Genomic DNA, 20,008 nt, shown 5'->3' with positions numbered 1-20,008 from the left:
GAAAGGCTCCCAGAAAGGCCAGGGAATGAGCAAATCCGCACGTACTTGGAGTACCGGAGTCAACTCACTTTAATGAATAATATGGAAAGTTTCTGGGCTTCTTGTGACATTCTACGTTTCCCTTACATGAACAGGAAGAAGACTTGGTAAGATTGGTTCATGAAATGGAGAACAATGGGCATTCTATTTCCTACTGAGGCGGATTAGCTGTCCAAATTTACAGCCAAATCGTCCAAAATAATAGCCAAGTTGTCCGAAATAAGAGTCAAATTCACCTCTACATATCAATTCATTTTTAAACGTATTAAGACTAATTTTGGTAAAATCAAAGACAATAAACCCTTGCCAAGTTTCTAAACAACCCTTCGAAAAAGAGGGCAACAAAAAAATCAATTAGTATTGAAAATATCGCACTTCAAACTTGGGACATCGATGCATATAAGCAGACTGTCCAAAATTATGAGCCTTTACCCTAAGTAAAATTAAAATTTATGTAAAAAAATATTCTTATATTATGATAAAACATGTATTGAAACACTGATATAGTAGCAATTTGATGAGATTTTTAAAACTTTGATTTTTATGTAAAAATTTAAATAACCACACATGCGAAATCTGATAATTTCAGGATTTTTATTTTTTGATCAAAATTACTTTTATTATTTATACACTGATTATATCCCAATAGACCCGCGCCTTCAAATTAGTTTTGTCTTAATCTGAATTTTATTTTAAATGTACGTTAGTTTTCCAATTATAACGTTTTCGTTTTTCGTTTTATTTAGTACATTTATAATTTTTTTTTATTTTCACAAAATTTGAGTAGTAAGAAAAACTCTTTTGAAGGAGTTGAAAGAAACTACTAATGATATCGAGAAATTGAAGATTTGAATTACTCTTTCTTTGCTTTCAAATAATTTCTTGATTAATTGATGGTTGTATTAATTTTTTTATTGCCTTAAATTATTTTAATTCAATACAAATAATTCACAACCGCTTGGTTAACAAGAGAATCTCAATATGTGTAATAGGCTGTGTTTAAGTTTATATTTCGTATAATTATATCTCAAATATCTTCCTAAGATTGCTAACACTTAGTTATTTCATCCAACTCAATTAAATGTTTAAACTTTTAACGAGTTCATAGAAGTATTTGTTTGGAACACCCTTTTACATCCAATAAAAGAACAAAGTTAATTTCACGTTCTTGAGGGAGGACACAAAGGAGTCGCGAAGGAAGAAAGGCCACAACAGATAAGAACCAAATTATCACGGCAATCAACTCAATTTTCCCCAAAGTTTCAGCATTAGAATAAAGAGGTACATTTTGAAAGTCAACCTTCCTATCTTTTGTAACTGTGGAAATATTTGCAATTCTTTACAAGTGGTGTCTTCTTGCTTCACTTTATCGCAATTAAATAAAAATTCGAGTTACTCTTTTACATTGTCAAGATTAGAATTTTTATGAAGTGCTGAAATTTCCCCTGAAATAGGACAGTGAGATTTATAAATTAAGAGCTGTTAGGGTACCATTGTTGGGCTATAAACGTCCGCGAGAGTTGTTTTGTGAATGCGTTCGGGTGCAATAAAAAAACTCAATTTTCACGGTGAGGTCTGACTACTTATCTTAATCAGAAATCTCACTAAAACAGAAATGTGTGACCTGTCTTAAATCCAAAAGGTTAAATGATTGCATTTTGTGTGGCCCTGTGTTGCTGACAATGATGATCATTACTTTGAAAAAGAAAGCTCCATTTCTAAATAAACTCTTTCATTTTAAACGAGGTGTAAAGTGGCTGCCTTTCCCCATAAATCACGTTTAGAATGATGATCAAGCTATTGAGATTCTGACTCGATCGCCGTCGGTGACTTTTGATACTTCCTCATTGAGTTCTTACACGGCTGCTTAAAAACCAGAAGATATATCACCAATGACCTCTGAAGCGTGTCCACAAAATTGTGTTGCTACTAAAATCACCAAGAGGTCAATTTGATGTCCAAGTCAGTAGTTCGAATGTTGTGACCCCCAGTTTGAAGTGTCCAAAGATGCTGCATCCGAATGGTTTTTGTCTTCCCGAAGGGTCAGTCATCCTTTTGTTGTTTATAAGATGATGCTGAGAAAGGGATGTTATACTTGTACCTTGACCAGTTTTGAAATTTATTCAATATTGTCCCTCCTGAAAGTGAAAATTCAACTCAAATGACTAGATATTCATCATCCTTTGTCCAACGACATTATTGCATGTGGAGGTCCTTCAGTTGATCCCTTCGTGAGAAATTTTATGAAATTGCAGATTGAAAAAGTTTCTCTGGCGCATTCAAAAGGAAATCCGATTTTAATGAAGCGCAACCATTATGAATTGTGGTGTATAGAATGAGGTATAAGGCATAAAATATGGGTTTATCGGATTTATTAAATTATGAAAATTTAGAGGTGCTACAGTAAACGTAAAAAATCTATGTACAGGATCTAGACAAAGCAAATATTCTTTTGGTGAAAAAGGACTAACTGAATATTTGAAAATAGTTCCATTCAAAAAATTGTTTTGTTATGTTTTCACAACAAAGGTACTGTTTTGAGTGTTAATGTATGTATGAGACGCTCAGAGCGGAAGTGGCCTCCTTTGTATGCATTTCCCTATTAAAAGAGTCCACTTCTGCTCTGATCGTCTCATATATTCAATTAATTTATTAATTGTTTCCACTTGGTTTTACAAAGAATAAGCTTAAAGGTCTTCAACTTCAACCTTAAGAATATGACAAGAAGGAGAATAAACACGAAAATGAGACAGCTTTTTCAAAATTTGCCACAATTCTCAAAAAAAAACTTTTGTTTGACAAAAAAGCGAAAATTTGTTCCATCTTAATTTAGAAAATTTTATAGTTATATTGTTTAAGACGTAGTTTCATCGTTATTTCACATTCAACCTTTTATTTAAATAAATATTACAAAAGAATCGCAAATTGTGCAATTTATAACAGGAAAATAAAAATAGATTTATGAATGTACAATCTCTATATGTTAATAGTTTAATATAATTTTCCTAACTTATAGATTTAATCACAATTGCATCAAAGTGTTTGGTAGTTTTTCGCAAATCAAAACAAACTGAGAAAAATCTTTAGCAGTAGCTTGATCTTGAGGTTTACATAACAAAGCTGAGAGGACATGGTGGACGCAGAAAATATTTGTATTTTCGTATAATTTCCAAAATCAATCTTAATCATAATTTGAAAACCGTTTTGCAACGACTTTGAGTTAATTTAAATTTGACATAATAACAGAAAGCTAGACGGAAAGCACTCAGACAACATTTTAAAACATCCTTAGAGAAACTGATAATAGAGTGGAATCACCAGTTCTCGCCAGTGTCCCACTTTTCGCCACCTATATTGAAATCGCTATTTATCGCAATTTATTAAATAAATGAGCCACAAAGTTATTTGTATTTTTTCTGCTCCTACGCATAGAGTTGAAAAATAATAAATATTCGTTTTGGATTTACAATTTTGATCATTTTTTAGAGTAATATTTTAAGCAAGTGCGTCGAATCCAATATTTCTTACCAAATATACCAAGTGTCATCAAATTTTCATCAGTCCAAAAATATCTCTCTGGATAAATAATTTGTCTTTTGAATATTTAATTGCACTTGTGGAATGCATAAAATTTGTATATAGTTAATTAATATTTCATTTAATATTATTTTTATATAAAAATGGGGCATGGCGAAAAGTGGTAATATTCTGTAATTGATTTTACCACATGTCGCCCTGTCTTTTTCAGTAGGCGACGCTAACTTCACTTCGTAGATTCTCAGTTGTCAAATCTACATTGTTTACTATCTGCAATAGACCTATAATTTGATTTCTCAAATATAAGTGAAGGAAAATCATTTAACCCTCTATTGGGTAAGACCGCCTCCAGGCGGTTTCCACAAAAATCACATTTACAGCGATAATAAAGGTTTTATTTATTTAAAAGTGCTATAGTGTCCTCGGTAATAGTTTTATAAACATCTCTTGAAAGTCTGAACTCATTTTGACTCTTCGTTTTGCTGCTATTCCCAGTTTTGTGTGACAGATCAGAGAAAAATATTTTTTTTTACTGAAAGATATGTCATTCTACTTTGTATATTTTATTAAAAAATTTGAAAAAACTAAAAATGTGAATTTTAGAAGCAAAAAGAGTTTCAAAAATTTTTTATATTTTCTCACCTAGCGCCTAAACTAAAAAAGATAATGCAGAATGGATGGTTTTTTCGACTTTATTGGATCATCATTATTCTATAAAATATTGTTTTAGAACTTTTTCTCGCATATTAAAGAAAACACCGTTAGAGGGTTAAAGTGAGTAATAATAAAATGATCACAAGGAAAGAGAAATTGTGAATGTATTCTTTTCATAACATTGCCTAAAATAATCGAGTTTGGTTCTTTTCAATTAGGTGGCGAGAAGTGGTTACTAAACTGGCGAAAAGTGGTTATTTTTGCATTATTAATAAAAATCAGTTTTTTAAGTAGTCCAGCGTTATATTGTAGGATTATTCTTTTCACATATCTAGAGCCAATACATCTAAGTAATTTTGTATCAAATTTGAGTTATCTTGTAACAAGGGTTCAAAAATTATGATAAAATGAATTTAATTTTATCCTAAACATGGCGATAAGTGGTTATTCCACCCTAAATAGGCGTGATTAGAAGGAATCACACCTATCATGGGTTAGTTGTATCTACTGCATTTTTTAAATTAAATTTTAGGTTTCAGAGGACGAGATCTATATGACTTCAAAGATATGGAAACTTGTCCATTGAAGAAATGGTCGACATTAGTCCAAGAAGGGTGGACATAAAAATAAGTGTTTCCAGATTTTCCTAACTACATAATCATTAATATAATATTATTTAATAAGTACAATTTAGAATATTATTGTTCAATCTCGTTCTCTAATTGGCAAAAACATTAAATATTGACATGCTTTCACGCTCTAGCCAATCAGAGAATGGGTTTGGACAAAAATATTTAATGAAATCAAATATATAATTATATGTTGATAAAATAAATAAATAACATAAATATAAACCACTCGGCTGCTCCCCTTATGTTGTCGTCATATAAAATATCACTTTGTACATATTTTTTGTGGTTCACTGTAAATAGGTATTCTTTGTTGTGAAATTCATCTCGGAAATTAATAAAGAGATTTAGTGCAATAATAGTCTTTTCTTTTGTGAGTGTAAAGTCGTTCAAGATCCTGTGAATCCTATAAAATTGCACAGTGCATCATTGAGAATCATCTGGCGGCACTAATTGATGAGTTTTTAATAAATTGAGGACTTTTTCCGAATCAACACGCTTAGTGTGTTGTTCACAAGATAATCCGTCGCACTTTGATGGCTTAATTGAATAAAGCGCTGTAGTGAAAAACCTCTGGCTCATGATCACGATAGAGTGGATGGGTTCAGAAAAAAGGGATCAATGCTTGATTGAATCCTCAAGTGAGCGTGACTTATTTTGTATCGACCGTCTCTCCTTATGTTCCCATAGAGATTTCAGTTTTGAAGGGTTAATAAATCTTGTGGGTAAGTATAAAACGAGCTTCTCTTTGATCAATATAGCACTCATCAATGCAACATAAACAATTAAATTGTCAAAATAGACGGCAAATATTTTGCTTTAGCTGTTGCAGCGTGCAGACGAACGCGAATCACCAAGAGACACCAATTTATTCACTCTTTGCACTATTTTCTCTCACGTAGGTTGTAACCCGCTGTGACAAGTTAAAGATTTAGAATCTCAGGCGTTGTCAGACGCTGAGATATTTGCTGTTTGTATCTGCTGCTGTTGCCGCTCTTTGGACAGAAATAAACTTCACATCACAATACTCAGAGAGTCATCTCCAGAGGGATGGCACGTGAATTGTTAGGCAAAGAGTCGATCCACATGAATCACTCCTGGGTAGGATGACCGGCTGGTTAATTCAATGTGATAGAGATGTGGATCATAAATCAATGGCAAGTGAAATTTCAGTGGATATAAATAATTGAAATTCTAATCAGGCACATCAAGATGCGTGCGGCAGAATTTTGGGAATTTTCAGAGAAATTTACATCCATAAATTCACCTTATTGGATACTATTAGATTACAGATAAGGCCATGACCGCATGGGATGCCTCAACAATATTTGGCTTCTGTCTTGGCACCAACAGTGTAAATAGTTACTGACCACCAGCAGTATCAAAAGACACCGGCACATACATTTGAATTTTTGGACGTGACAAAAAATATACCAAAAAATATTCTTTTATTTCGCATTAAATTGTATAATCTCATCCATACAAAGATTTATGAGGCATTCTCAGCATTTTTTCTTCTTTACATATATTTTGTCTTATTAACTAGGCAGATAGATGATTAAGTTATGGACTTTATAATTATTGTTCGTAAGATAGAATAATTTAATTCTACAATTCTACAGTTCTACAAGAATATAATTAAATTGTATTGAAACTTTCTTTTCATTGAATATATAAAATACCAATAAAATTTAGAGAACTTTAAAACTTGTATTCTCCAGAATGAGCTAGGATACAGGATGAAATTGTTAGTACTAGATATATTAACCGAATTCAAATCGAAATTTTTGATAATTTCAATTATAAATCGAATGTGACCTCAGGAGGGGAATTCTGTAACGCTTTGGCAATACCATATGACAAATTGAGTTCGAATCTTAGGAGAGCTTTTTCGAAAATGCGATTCTGTAGCCGTGATATTGCCATTTCAGCTCACGTGACATTGTCAGAAGTCACATATTTAAGATTTCTGGCAATTCAAATGACAATAAATTTAGTTAAACAAATCAACCAAAACGTACTGTATTTTCATAAAATCATCAAGTAAAGGATTTCATTAAAAATTCAATGAATTGCATTTTCGAACTCATATGATATGACAAAAAAAGCTCGAATGGTATTGTCAGGTTTCGAACTCACGCGTGACAATGCCACGAAAATTACAGAATTCCCCTACAGGACATTAGAAACATTCAGAAACATAATATAATATAATATATTTCATTCAGAAACATAATATAAAAAAAATTATCAAAAATATTAAAGAAAATTTACAAAATAATGATAATACTGAAATAAGTCAGCATGCACTAACTGGGTCGCCTTTTCGCTAATTCACTTTTAATTAAACCTTTGTATTTTAAATACTTTGTTCACAAGGAAAAAAAAACAATAAATGTCTTCAATCAACCAGCTGTCATTAGCGAATATATCACTACTAGAAAATAGTGAAGAACCCAGCTGGTACAAGATTGAAATGAGCCGATTACAGTCAAGTGTGCTAATCCGGGCACTCACTTATTTAATGGATAAAAATATTATTTTTGTTTTTTCTCAAACTTGAATAGTTATATTAGCCGTACTCACTATGGCGCTGTTATCTTGTAATATCGTTATCTCGTTATCTCGTTATGTTCTCGTAATGTATTTTATAAATGAAAAATTATAACAAGATAACAGATTACGGAGATTACGAGATAACAACGCCATAGTGAGTACGGCTATTATGTTACTGTATTGACTATATTACGGAAATAAAAATAAAAATATTATTTTAAGTGGATTAGTCATAAACGATCCAGATAGCGAAGCGCCCAGATTAGCACACTTGACTATAAATGGTTTATAGTTTTTGGTTGAAAAATATTAGAAGTTTTGTTACAATCCATTAATTTGATTGTTAGATTATTTTCAATTTTTGATTTAATAACCGTTTGACCCATTTTCGACTTTTTCAAAATCTTAGAATATGTGTATTTCAAATGGTAAGAAAAATAAAATAAATACAATTAGAATATTCATTAATTGCTAAATTTATAAAGATTATTTGTGATGAAATATTTATTTACAACGTAGGGTACACTGGGACAAAAAGTCACAAAACGGATATTTTATTTTTTTACAAGCTACTCGATCACTTCAAAATCATCGATCACTTTTACAATTTTGTGAAAGTAATATTCCTTTATTTTGTAAGGAAATACGTTTATCGAGCCGATTTCTATAAGGTAATTTTGTGAAAATTCTCAAAAATGCTGGGACAAATAGTACCAGGTATGGGATATTATCACATTTTGATTTGTTTTATTACGGGCTTCCGTAAATTTGAAAAAATACCTATAGAGGATATATTTTCATAGAAAATTTATTCATCTACAGCTTTGTAAAACAGCGTTATATCTGCGAGAAAAGTGAGAAAACGAGAAAAGCGCTTTTCAAGCTATTTTAGAAAAAAACACACAAAAGACTGCAAATCGTTTGACCAATACAAACAACAACCGGAGAGACATGGTAATGACGTTTCTTTTCGCCGTAAGACATCAGAAATTGCTTCGTTTTTTGTTACTTTTTGCTCTATACCTTTTGTTACTTTTTACCCCAAGTGGCCATTTTTAATAAAAGGATTTCTGGAGAAAAGAACCTTTGTGAAATTCTAGAATAGATAGCGGATTCGTATTCAAAGAATCCAAATTATTTAGAAAATATTCACCAGTGCATCTATTTTGGAAAATAAGTAGGTAATAATTGTTACCTTCTTCAAGGAAAATATTTCAAAAATAGGGCTAAAAATTTCGACATTTTTTATTTTCTAAATTCCTTGTTCGAATTCTAAGAAACTTACGACATTGAAGAAGGTCTATGGAGGCTATCTATAGAAAAAAATTGAGCCGCTATCTTTTTTACCTTGGAAGATATTAAATTTTGAATTTTTCGATTTGGGACTTTTTGCCCCAGTCTCCCCTGTTATATACATAACTGGTTTATTATTAGTTGAAAGTGATATCCTTGAAAATTTCCATACGTATCAAATAAATCTAATCTTGGCTAAGTTGATTAACAAGCCCTCTAAAGTAGTTAAACTTTGCATTAAAAAAAATTAAAATATTTTGTTTTTTTTATTGGCAAATCTGACGAAATCTTCCTAGAAGAAACATGTTTTACGAGATGATGATAGTTAGATTTTTCTTTATTTTATGTCAATCACTGTTGGGTCTCTAGGTTAGTAACAGAATGATGAAAAAAAATATGGGACTGTTTTTTCTTAAAGCAGTTTTAAAATTTTGCCAAGATATTATCAGATGATTACTTCTTGTGAGATAAGTTCATCGAAACAAAATTAATATATTATTTGCTCCCTTTTTGAGTTCAAACAAAAAATGCCATGTAATAAATTATAGAAATTAAATCTTTTTTGATTCGATAATATTGCTTTTAATAAAAACCTATAAAACGATTAATTTTTGTAGAAGAAAATCATTTCTTTCTTTTTTCTTTTAAAAACTTTCCGTGAAAAAGAATCAATATCTTTTATTTGACTTTTGGAATTTTGTTGGGTATCATCTGGCAATAGTGTCATTTCTATTGTAGATATATATACCACCCCACGGTGAAATTCTCCACCCTATTCTGAATTTTTATCCCACACAAAAGCTCTGCAAATAGAGGTAATTTTTGTTTGGCACACAAAAGAGATTTCCACCGTCTTTCCAACTCTCCAGCTCTTTTTGCTCTGTTGAGGCCTTCTTATGTATAGAATGAAATTGCAAAAAGGGAAGCTGGGGCAAGTGCTTGTGGGGGACTCCCACACCGTAATCCGATGTGGAGCACCATATGTCCGCTGTTCATTTCAACTCAATGGCAATAAATCCCGTTCAACCCCGATTGGTTACCTCATCTAAGAAAGTGGGGGTGACCTTTCGACATGCGCAACCAGAGGTACTGGCTTCGTTGTGGTGACATGACGGCCTCATCAGTTGAAGAGGTCTCTGTGGTACAAAATGTGCTAGTTCCATTCTTCGCAATTTATATCCGTTGAACTGAACTGGGCAATAGTGTGGCCATCTATCAACCTAAAATATGTATACGGTATTACATAGAGCCGTGTGCCAGGGTCGGGGTGGATGGGATTTTTTTTGTCATTTAGGTGCAGGGTGGATCTGAACGGGGGGTGACTAGAGTAGGAATATCCTATTCACTCTATCACCGCTTGTGGTGGTATTTTGGAAAGTGGCAGAGGTGATGGCAGATGGCGTGGAGATGCTGAAGGGTGGGTCACCTCCAAGAAAAGACCAACTGAGTTTATAGAATATGGTATCCCCCATCCCACTTTGTACCATTGATTCCTGGGTTGGAGTACCTCCAAAAGGAGAGCGAGACAGAGCTTGAATGTGGCAGCCCCCTGATCTTGCGCTGACGGTTGGGGCCAAACTGAACTGAACTCTCGTCGTCTCCCGTCAGTTTAACCCATGGCCCATACTGGCGCGCTCTATGCACTGCTCCCGCTCTTCGCCACACCATGATATGCCCCAGAGTCAGCCACAGTTCAGTGTGCAAATTCACTGGCAACTTTCTCTCTCTGCGCCACTCAAATACCCAAAGAGTACTCATAGATGCCTTATGTGCTGTGTTCTGTCTCTCTTGAACCATCTCCCCGAGTACATGCCTGTGCTGAACTCGACACCCGTCGTATATAGAGAGTAATGTATGGTGTTGCCAGAGAGCATGAAAACGGAACGAACTTTGAGTGCTGCGGAGTGTAAACACCCGGGCCAATCCCGTAATAGACCTATCGAGGCGGAGCCATGATACAGTCACGACTCCCAGCTCAAAGTCGCTAAGCAACTTTCCCTCCTGCCGAACTCCCCAGTGCTTGGGAATTAGATAAGCAGAGGCGTACAAATGCTGCCTCACTCACTGCCCCAAGTGCGAGGTTGGCTGCTGCCAGCGGAGTAGAAGGGGCCTCCATGTGGGCATGAGTGGTGTGAGTGAAAGAAACGAAAGCAACGAGCGAGAGGGACGGGCAGGTCGGTGTCGGATCGAAACGGTCGAGTCGGGTCGGGTCGCGTACCTTTTGCACTGCACTGTTCCTCCAGTCTGGCTTGAGAAGGCCTTTTGAGAAGCTGTCTTGCGCTCACCGATTTTCTCTGCCTCCGTGATTCAATGACTATAGACTATACAATTCTGCCGTAGTGAGTGTTAGTGCTACGGAAGAGGCACATTAAATGGATGTTGAGTGCATTTTGATTGACGTGGACACTTTTTAGTGGCTATCTTCCGGGGCAGACTGTGGTGCCAAGAGGTGGTGTCACCGGGTGTTACAATGATAATTGCTATCGCATCCAACCATTTGTCACCGTGATCTCTTGGGGTCGCTCTCCTACACACATCAGAGGTCACACAAGTAGTTCGCGGTATTTTGAACACAAAGGTCGTGCCTGTGATCTGAACAAAGTTGCACAGAGGGCAACATTCATTGTCATAAATATAGATTGAGTATCAATTATTGAGCACCACACATTTCAATCAAGTGGACACGGAAGTTTAGGACAAATTGCTAGTGAATATCGGAAATTGAACCTACCCCGCGTAAATCCTCACCAAGAGGATTTCTCTATACCGGACCATTGAAAAGGAATTTTATGTGATTTTGGACAAAAAGATTGATGTTATTGATTGTGTGTGGATATGATATTTGTGACTTGTCCTTGGTGATTGGTTTACTAGCACGCGATTCTATCGCCACTTGTGAGCCTCATATCCCATCAACCCATCCTGTCTTTCGATAAATTTTAGTGGTTAGTGTCGGCCCCGGTTTTGGGGGGCCAAAACCGGCAATATTATCACACACAATTCGCTAAGTGTGTACGGGGGTGGCGTCCTGTGCCCATCACCGTCCACAGCCACCGGATTCTTCAACCCCCGTGGTCAGGGATCCGAGATAAACGCGTTAGAACTGGGGTTCCCGCGGAGTATGGCTCTAGTAGCACCTCCGCCCCCAAGTGTCTGGCGCGATCCAAATCTCGGAAGCCACATACCCGTCAGTACAGCGTCGGAGGAGCTTACCACCCTGGGACCTTTGGTGCCGACATCGAAACAGGAACTTGTGCAACAGAGCATCACACCAAATTCCCAGGCCAACAGCTCCCAAAGTGGTGGGAGCTCATCACAAACGGTGGATGTTAAACCAAATCAGAACATTGAGTGTGTTGTTTGCGGTGATAAAAGTTCAGGGAAACATTATGGCCAATTCACATGTGAAGGTGAGTGTACTGTTTTTTTTTTTTAAGAACCTTATTAAAAACCCTCAATATTTACAAAAAGTTTAGTGTGGTGATGCCGATTTTTCGCGCCAAAATATTTTTTTTCGTGTGGTTTAAATACGTTCCCCTATTCAACTGTCCAGTCGACCATTGATCATCCAAGAAAAATCACGACAAACCGGTCTCAATATAGCCTATTAAACTCTTTCTGAATTGTGATTCGACTATCCTAACTGCAGTCATCTGATTAATGAGCACCTCTGACATTTGACCGGTCCTCTTGCATGAAATCATGATCAGGAAGATACCGAATGTATAATTTTCAGATTTTTCATAGCTTCAAAGATTAATTTGGTAAATATGGTATGAAAATGTTCAAAAGGGGTGATGTGTTTATTAAAATCTCCTCTTCGTTCACTCTGCCCCTGCTGAACACATTAAGTTTGGGAATCTCTGATTTTTTGCCCTAATGTCAAATGGGTTAAGGATCTTGTATTGGCAAATACCAAAAACTGCAACATATACCGGATTTTTTTTTCAACATGGGTTACACCCAAACTAAACCAGCCCCTCTTTTGAGAAGTATCGGGGGTATGGTAGTGGATTTGCACAAGTTTCGTCACAGCATAACAATACATTTTGAGTTGGAGAGGAATGTGATGATTCAGCCCCCTTTGGCAGAAATATATGTGTTCATAGTGTGACGAAGGGAAGAAAAAAGGCAGAAGGACTGAAAAGACAAGTCTAGAGGAACATGTCGTGGATGTCATTTCCATTTTCGACTGCAATTAATCAGGAAAAGTCCGCAAAGCAATATTCCCTGGGAAGACAATTTATGCTTGAACTTGAAAATGCAAGCGAACGACGACGATGGGAAAGTAAATTATAATGCGAGTCGTGATTTTGAGGGTAGCCCGAGACGTTTAGAGTCGTGTTTTTATTATTTCATGCGGAAATAATATCCCAACTTCTTTAGAAACATTTTTTTTTTTATTCTACGGTTAACCTCCTTCATTGCTGAATTGAGTACGGATTGATTAACGATGCAAATAGAATCGTGATATTGTTATCATATTGCCAACTTCTGGCATTACCTTTCCGCTCTCTCAAGCTGAACAATTTCATTTGTGTCCATTTCAATTACTTCCCTTTACCATTTGGTCAGTCGTATATGATTCCCATTGGGCTCATCATACCTATGGGACCACACCACTGGGTTCAATTACCACACATTTGCATCCCGCGTGAGATATGAACTGATCTCTAGCGTTGAAAAACTGTCTCGACAATTTAATAATGTCGCCCCCCTCGTAAACTGTCGACTGTATGAATTTACATGGAATTCTGAGCGTCTCCAGCATGGAGAGGTTGGTAACAATTAATAAATCAAATAATGAAATTACATAGCTTCAATGGTGAATCTTAAATGCAAATGTGACCAGCCCTTTTTCGTGTACGGAGCGGCAATGCTGGACAATGAGCACTTGGTATCTCTATACCGAAGATATGAGTCCAGGAACCTGTACAAAGTCATGCATATTTATAGGAAATTTCCAACCTCCCATAAATGCTTGCAAACAATTTGGTTGTGCGCCAAGAGATCGTGCCATTATCGATTTGCAATGTGATAACGAGGCGATCGTCGAAGGTGATCCTCTGTTCAGACACCTTTTCCAGTTCACGTGTCTGTTGTTATAAACACTGAAAGAAAAGCGTTTCACTCAAGGAAATGAAGATTTTGGTATTTCTTTTACAAATTGTACACGATTAAAGTTATTGAAATGAGAAAACTGGATCAGAAGATTGGATAGATAATGATCAAGATTTGTAAATCTGTATTGAATACGTAGTCAGTAAACAAATGTTCTTCCTTAATTAGTCTAGATTCTTCACATTCATATGTCTCATAAACAAGGGTCAAATCATTTTATATATGTATATTTTACTGCAGCGTTGAGCACTTCAAAACCAATCAATAAAAGCAGTCAAAATCGCCAAACTAATATGAACTTTTTTCATAGAATAATACTCGCAAATTAAGTACAAATTTTGTACTGTCTTATAGTATTTTTGATAACAAGAAATTTTCTTAGCTCAATGATTTGCACATAGTAAATATTTGATATTTTCAATGAAAGCCTGTGGCTAATTTCTAAGTTCTGAATTTTTGAACTGCCTTAGTTGATTTGTATTAAGAACATCAAGTTATATTGAACTTTTCTTTGACAATCGCAAGTAGAATTATTAAAATTCTAGAACAGTTTAAAATCAAAATTCTCGAACTGATGGTTTCGTCGAAAAATCCAGATCATAATATCAGACCAAGGGTTTCAGTTTTTTGTAGAACGTATATGTGATAAAGTATTAACCAGAGGTATTCTCAACATTTAAGTTTATTCTAAGAATTAGTAAAAAAAAAATGTCTTATTTTTCATTGAAAAAAAAAAGAGTTGACTCCGTCGACTCGTAAAACTATTTAAAATATTGAGTAATGATTCTTTCAACAATAATAATTTCTTTTTAAAATAAAGCAATATTTTGTTTTAAAATTTGGTAACAAGTTGTTTGATGATAGTATAGAGTTTTAATTAAGTTTAAACAATCATATGCAATTGTATTTTTGTTAAAAATTTAAAGATTACATTTCTTTTCCGCATTAGATACACACAACAAATTAATTAAGAAACTATCATAAAATGGGTTGTGTAAGTAGTGTGTATGCATTATATCATAAAAAAGTCCAGTTTAGTTTAAGAAGTGTAATATCCGTAATATCAAATAAAATTTGCACTTGAGAGAATTTAGGAAAACGCATTAATGTGCAAATGTTTCGCTATGCAGAATCTCTAGTTGGAAAATAGGAGAAAAAAGCAGAATTTCAAAATTTCCTCAATTCAAAGATACCCCTATTATAAATCTTTAATCTTGTTTCATTTTCTGTTTTTTTTTAAATGAAAAAAATAGATAAAAAACGTATGAAAACAAATAAGAAAAATATAGAAAAAATACTTCGATTTTTAATATGTAGAGAGTACAACCTATTCGACAAATGTCAACTCAGTCAACGGTCGTAACCCATCAATCCTAATCCTTTATTCATTTTACACGTCCAACCCCTACTATCGTAATGGGTGCTAAAAGATTGCTTTGGAGCCTTACTGTTAGATAACTGTTCTCAATCTTCAATGATCGAGCATCGGTCGCCATCGACGGTTTGCTCTCGTTAAGTGAAAAATAGACGGTACATTCATTTCTTCAATTTCCTTCTATAAGTTTATTTAGTGAACTTTAGGATTAAATTATTAAAGTTTATGATCATGTTAATTTAAAACTATATATTGACAATAATAATAATGGTAGCGCAACGTTCCATAGAGAAAATTAGACCTTCCCGCAAGGGGAGTTCAGAACATCCATTTTTTTTCTTATTAATATTTTGTGGATTATCAGTTATATATCAATTATCTTGTGGTTGTCGGTCCTATGTCGCATGGAATCAAGTGCAGTAAAACTCACTGGATGCAATTGGAATACCTTTAATGTCTGAAAAATTCATGGTAACCTAAAGGGGATTCCAACCCGAAACATTTGCATCATAGAGAGTTTGCTCTACCATTTGACCAATTGAGTGCCCTCTATATATTACAAGAGAATATTATTTAAAGAGATATTTACCCTTTTTTATCTTCTAATCTTCTAATACAATTTAATGTTGAATTTACTGATATAAGTTTTAACAGTAAGTTCCAGCGGTTAGCGGCGACGCATAAAGATTCATTTTTATGACTATAGACAAAAAAGTATTTTCTATAGTTCAGAGAATTATTTCCATTATTAAGTTACCGGTGACCTATTGGTCCTTAAATGGTTAAATTGTGGAGTAGTGATATTTTTAAGAATTATATAAAAAAAAAATTTCTCACAGTGATATAATGTAAATGCGACACAATGCAGTCTAACCCCAAATAGGGGTGAGGCTGAGAATTGGGTGGACGAGAAAGTCTGATCAGTGCGGAAAATTGCTGCAAATCGCAATTATTAATTCTTCCAGTCATGGGAAATTAAATGGCGTGGGAGTACAATTTGACAATATTTCATCGCGCGCGAACCATATAATCGCATTCCTCCTCCTTCTTTCTCATTCTTTCCACCGAGACTGCATGAGATTTCGATACGTGGAGAGGGAGTGCATCGCACGAGAGACGAGCCAGGCAGACACCAGGAAAGAATTATCCACTGGAGTCCAAAGCATGATCGGATATTGTACATCGGCTATTTGATACCATATACACCCAGTATAGCCGATCGAGAGTTGGAGTGCGCGCATTTGACGTGATGCTATGATGGTGATGCGATCATCTCGACGATTGTACAAGATCGCGGGCTCTCTTTCGCCCCATCCACAAAAAACGTACGGATAATCATTGAATCGATATTATTATTTCATTTTATTTCGACTTATTCCCCCCAGAGTCTGGAGGATCTTTTTGGTCATTTTTTCCCTCCTTGCTCGTTTCCACCGAGACTTTTTATTGTAATTAAACCGTTAACGGAAGATCTTGTGGAAAAGATCACGACTTTATCGAATGGGCGTATGGTTGTTGTTTTTTACTTCTTTCTTCGATGCATTCTCAGTATATTGTATCTCTCTCTCTCTCTCCTCTCTTTCTCTATGCATCGTGCGGCGATCGTACCACTTGATAACAATAAAATGCAGATAAAAATGAAAATTTTTCACACACATCGCGCTTCAATTGTTATTAACTATATGCCAATAAAACGGAGATACAAATATTACCCAAATGCAGATTGGGCGATGAAGAGGTGGGTTCAGCTGGGGGGGAATCAGTCATCTTGACATGAAGATCGTTTTTGAAGGAGTGCTCTCGATGTTACAAAAGGAACTTGCTACACTTTCGCGATCGGATGGTATTTTGCCAATTTGATTGTTTCTTTGCAATAATTATGCAATCAAAAACTAAATGAGGGGGAGACATGTGGTGATCTCTTGAATTGAGACCACCACGTGGAAGTCTATGAAAATTTCATAAACATGCTAAAGCTAAAGTGTTTTGATGGTTTACAGTTAGTTGTGATTTTTAATTTAACCAATTGAGACAGTATACGAAGGACACCAAATTAAAATCTTCACATTAAGGTTACGTGCGGAAAATGTCGAAAAGCTGTTTTTGAAAAGAGAAATTTCTTCCCTGATGATTCAGTAAAGACAGATAAAGCAAATTCACAATAGTGGGAGTCGAGTCAGCGTTCTCATCCGCGCAAGATCCAGCAGTCTTGCCTATTGCGCCACTTGAGATCCCTAATCTAGCTTATCAGGAATTGCAAGAAACTTTCCAACGAGCCTAAACCTAATATCATTCGGTTGAGAAATTCGCTCTCTATAGAGCTTTTTAAAATTTAACCTTGAAAATCGTTATTAGATTCAACAATATTATCGTATATAATGTCCGCCTGTGTATTCTAAAACATATCCAAAAAGAAAAAAAACCACACGACGTGTTTTTGAGCAATGCCAAAAACATGGTGCTGGAGGGGAAGGAGAGCGGTAAGGGATAAATGAGGGGCATGTTTATGACACCAGAGTCAACTTATGGGACGGGGGGTTCCTGAAGATCCCAAGTCTCTATCTCTAACCATTAAGGTTTAAGGCGTGGTAACGGCCGGACGGACAAACGCACAGACGAACAAACAGCGTAAATTCAAAAAATTCGAAACTTTCCAAAATTCCAAAATTCTACCAAAATACGATACCTTAATGGTAAGGAGTCGAAATATATACATAATTCAAAATCTAGGGATTATAGGGTAAAGCTTTCAGGCTTCGCACATATTCTTGCTTCGAACATGACATATATATCAAAAATTCCTTTGATGAACCTAATCTATTTTTTTTTCAGGAAATGTGTGATTCAAAACTGACTATTAAAATATATTGCTAGGTCGGATTCATTAAAGGAATACGAGAAAATACGAAGTTCGCGAAGGTAGAGCGTATGCGAATCCTGAAAGTCTCCCCTTACTGCTCCCTCTGTGGAGATCGAACAGGAAAATAAATTTCTAAGTAATACCTTATGTAATTTCGCGATTGCAGATTAAATGAAAACCAAATGAATTTTAAAAGTTTTAAATTTAGTAACTTCTCAAATTTAACTTTTTTTTAACAAAACCATTTTCTTTGATCATTTGTACAGTGCCATTTTTATTCCGCGATTTTTGACACATTTTACCTTAAGTTATCAATCCTATAAATGAATTTCTGGAAGAAAAACTTCAGAGGACATTAAACGGATTCATTGTAAATGTTGGGGACCAAGTCCCCTGGGTCAAACAAATCAAGAGATAGTGGACTGTATTTATTTTTATTAACTCAATTTCCCCGTGGCGGACTGCAAGGACTTGATTACTTTGGCGATGACTAAATGGCTGATTACAAATGAATAAATGAATGTTGGTGGTCCCTAAAATAAATATACACTTCAATTCATTTCTTTAATTCAAACAATTCAATCCTTACTTTAATCTCAAACGGCCTCCGTTTGCTTCCACCAACCTCAAGCTTTTTGAAAGTTTACAACCTGTAATTCAATTAATAATTTTTATCCTGACGCCATTTTAAATTTCTTTCAATCGTTTATCGAACCTACCAAGTTATATAACTCTTTTTCCTGACTCAGGACTTAGCTTGATCGTCTCCCAAGGAGTTCAGCCAAATCTAACCAATAAATATTACTAAATTAAATAGATTTTTAACATGAGGAAATATCCTAACTTACGCAAATTCTTTTCCTATGAAAATTCACAAATGCACGTCACGCCACGCTTTCTACAAAAAGACTGACAAATGTGCCGGAAGGGCTTACATAATAAATCTTCAAATATTTCCGCCAGTTAGCGCTCGCGTTTCCAACATTTTCCCCTCTGGTGCTCCTGCACCCACCTACTCCACGTCCAGCACAGCAAGCTTTGCAACTGGTCTCTTGTATAGGCCGTAGCGAGTTCTTACCATCGCTGAACGAATTTTCCCATCAGGGGCAGGAAATACTTCTTCCACTCGACCCAAGGGCCACTGGTTGCGAGGTAACTGTTCATCGCACACAACAACGACATCTCCAATCTTGATAGTTTTAGTGGTAGAATACCACTTAGTTCGTCTTGTCAACTCGGGAAGGTACTCACGCATCCATCTACGCCAAAAATGGTCTGCGTAATACTGAGCTCGTCTCCATGCTTTGCGGAGGAACAAATCGCTGTCATCAAAGGTCCCAATCGGTCGGTTCTCTCCAGATCTTCCAATCAAGAAATGATTGGGAGTGATGGCAGTCTCGTCATCAGGATCAATCGACACATAAGTTAAAGGCCGGTTATTTAGAATATACTCCACTTCAATAAAGAATGTGTGCAACTCCTCATCAGTGGGATGCCGTGTCCTCATGACCTCTTTCAATACAACTTTGACGGAACGGACAAGTCTTTCCCAAACACCGCCCATATGTGGTGCGGCTGGTGGATTAAAGTGAAATTCCACACGCTTTTCGGAGAAGGTTTCCTGAATCTTCTTTTCATCTACGGCTGCATAAAGTCGTCGAAATTCGTTATCAGCTCCTCGAAGATTTGTTCCATTATCACAGAACATATCAGTTATAGATCCGCGTCGATTCATGAAACGTCTAATTGCCATGATGGCACTGTCTGTCGTCAGGGAGTGTGCGACTTCCAAGTGCACAGCACGAGTCGCTAGGCAAGTGAAGATTACTCCCCATCTTTTCTCCACACGACGACCCACCTTCACTTCTAATGGTCCAAAATAATCCATTCCACTCTTTACAAAGGGATACACTGAATCATTAACTCTTGCGGATGGAAGCACGG

General features: G+C 35.6%; 1 protein-coding gene across 1 annotated transcript in view; it reads left to right on the top strand.

The window, feature by feature from the left end:
* Positions 1-9,409: 9,409 nt before the first annotated feature.
* The window catches only part of LOC129801674 (steroid receptor seven-up, isoforms B/C), a 101,628-nt gene continuing 91,029 nt past the window's right edge, over positions 9,410-20,008 (top strand). The window contains 1 exon segment of the mRNA XM_055846945.1: positions 9,410-12,118. Within this exon segment, the coding sequence (XP_055702920.1) occupies positions 11,830-12,118 (289 nt within the window). The 5' untranslated portion in view covers positions 9,410-11,829.

The sequence above is a fragment of the Phlebotomus papatasi genome, chromosome 1, assembly GCF_024763615.1.
Source record: "Phlebotomus papatasi isolate M1 chromosome 1, Ppap_2.1, whole genome shotgun sequence".
Lineage (NCBI taxonomy): Eukaryota > Metazoa > Arthropoda > Insecta > Diptera > Psychodidae > Phlebotomus > Phlebotomus papatasi.
Note: the sequence above shows the minus strand (reverse complement) of the source record. Positions and strands in the feature narration are given on the sequence as shown.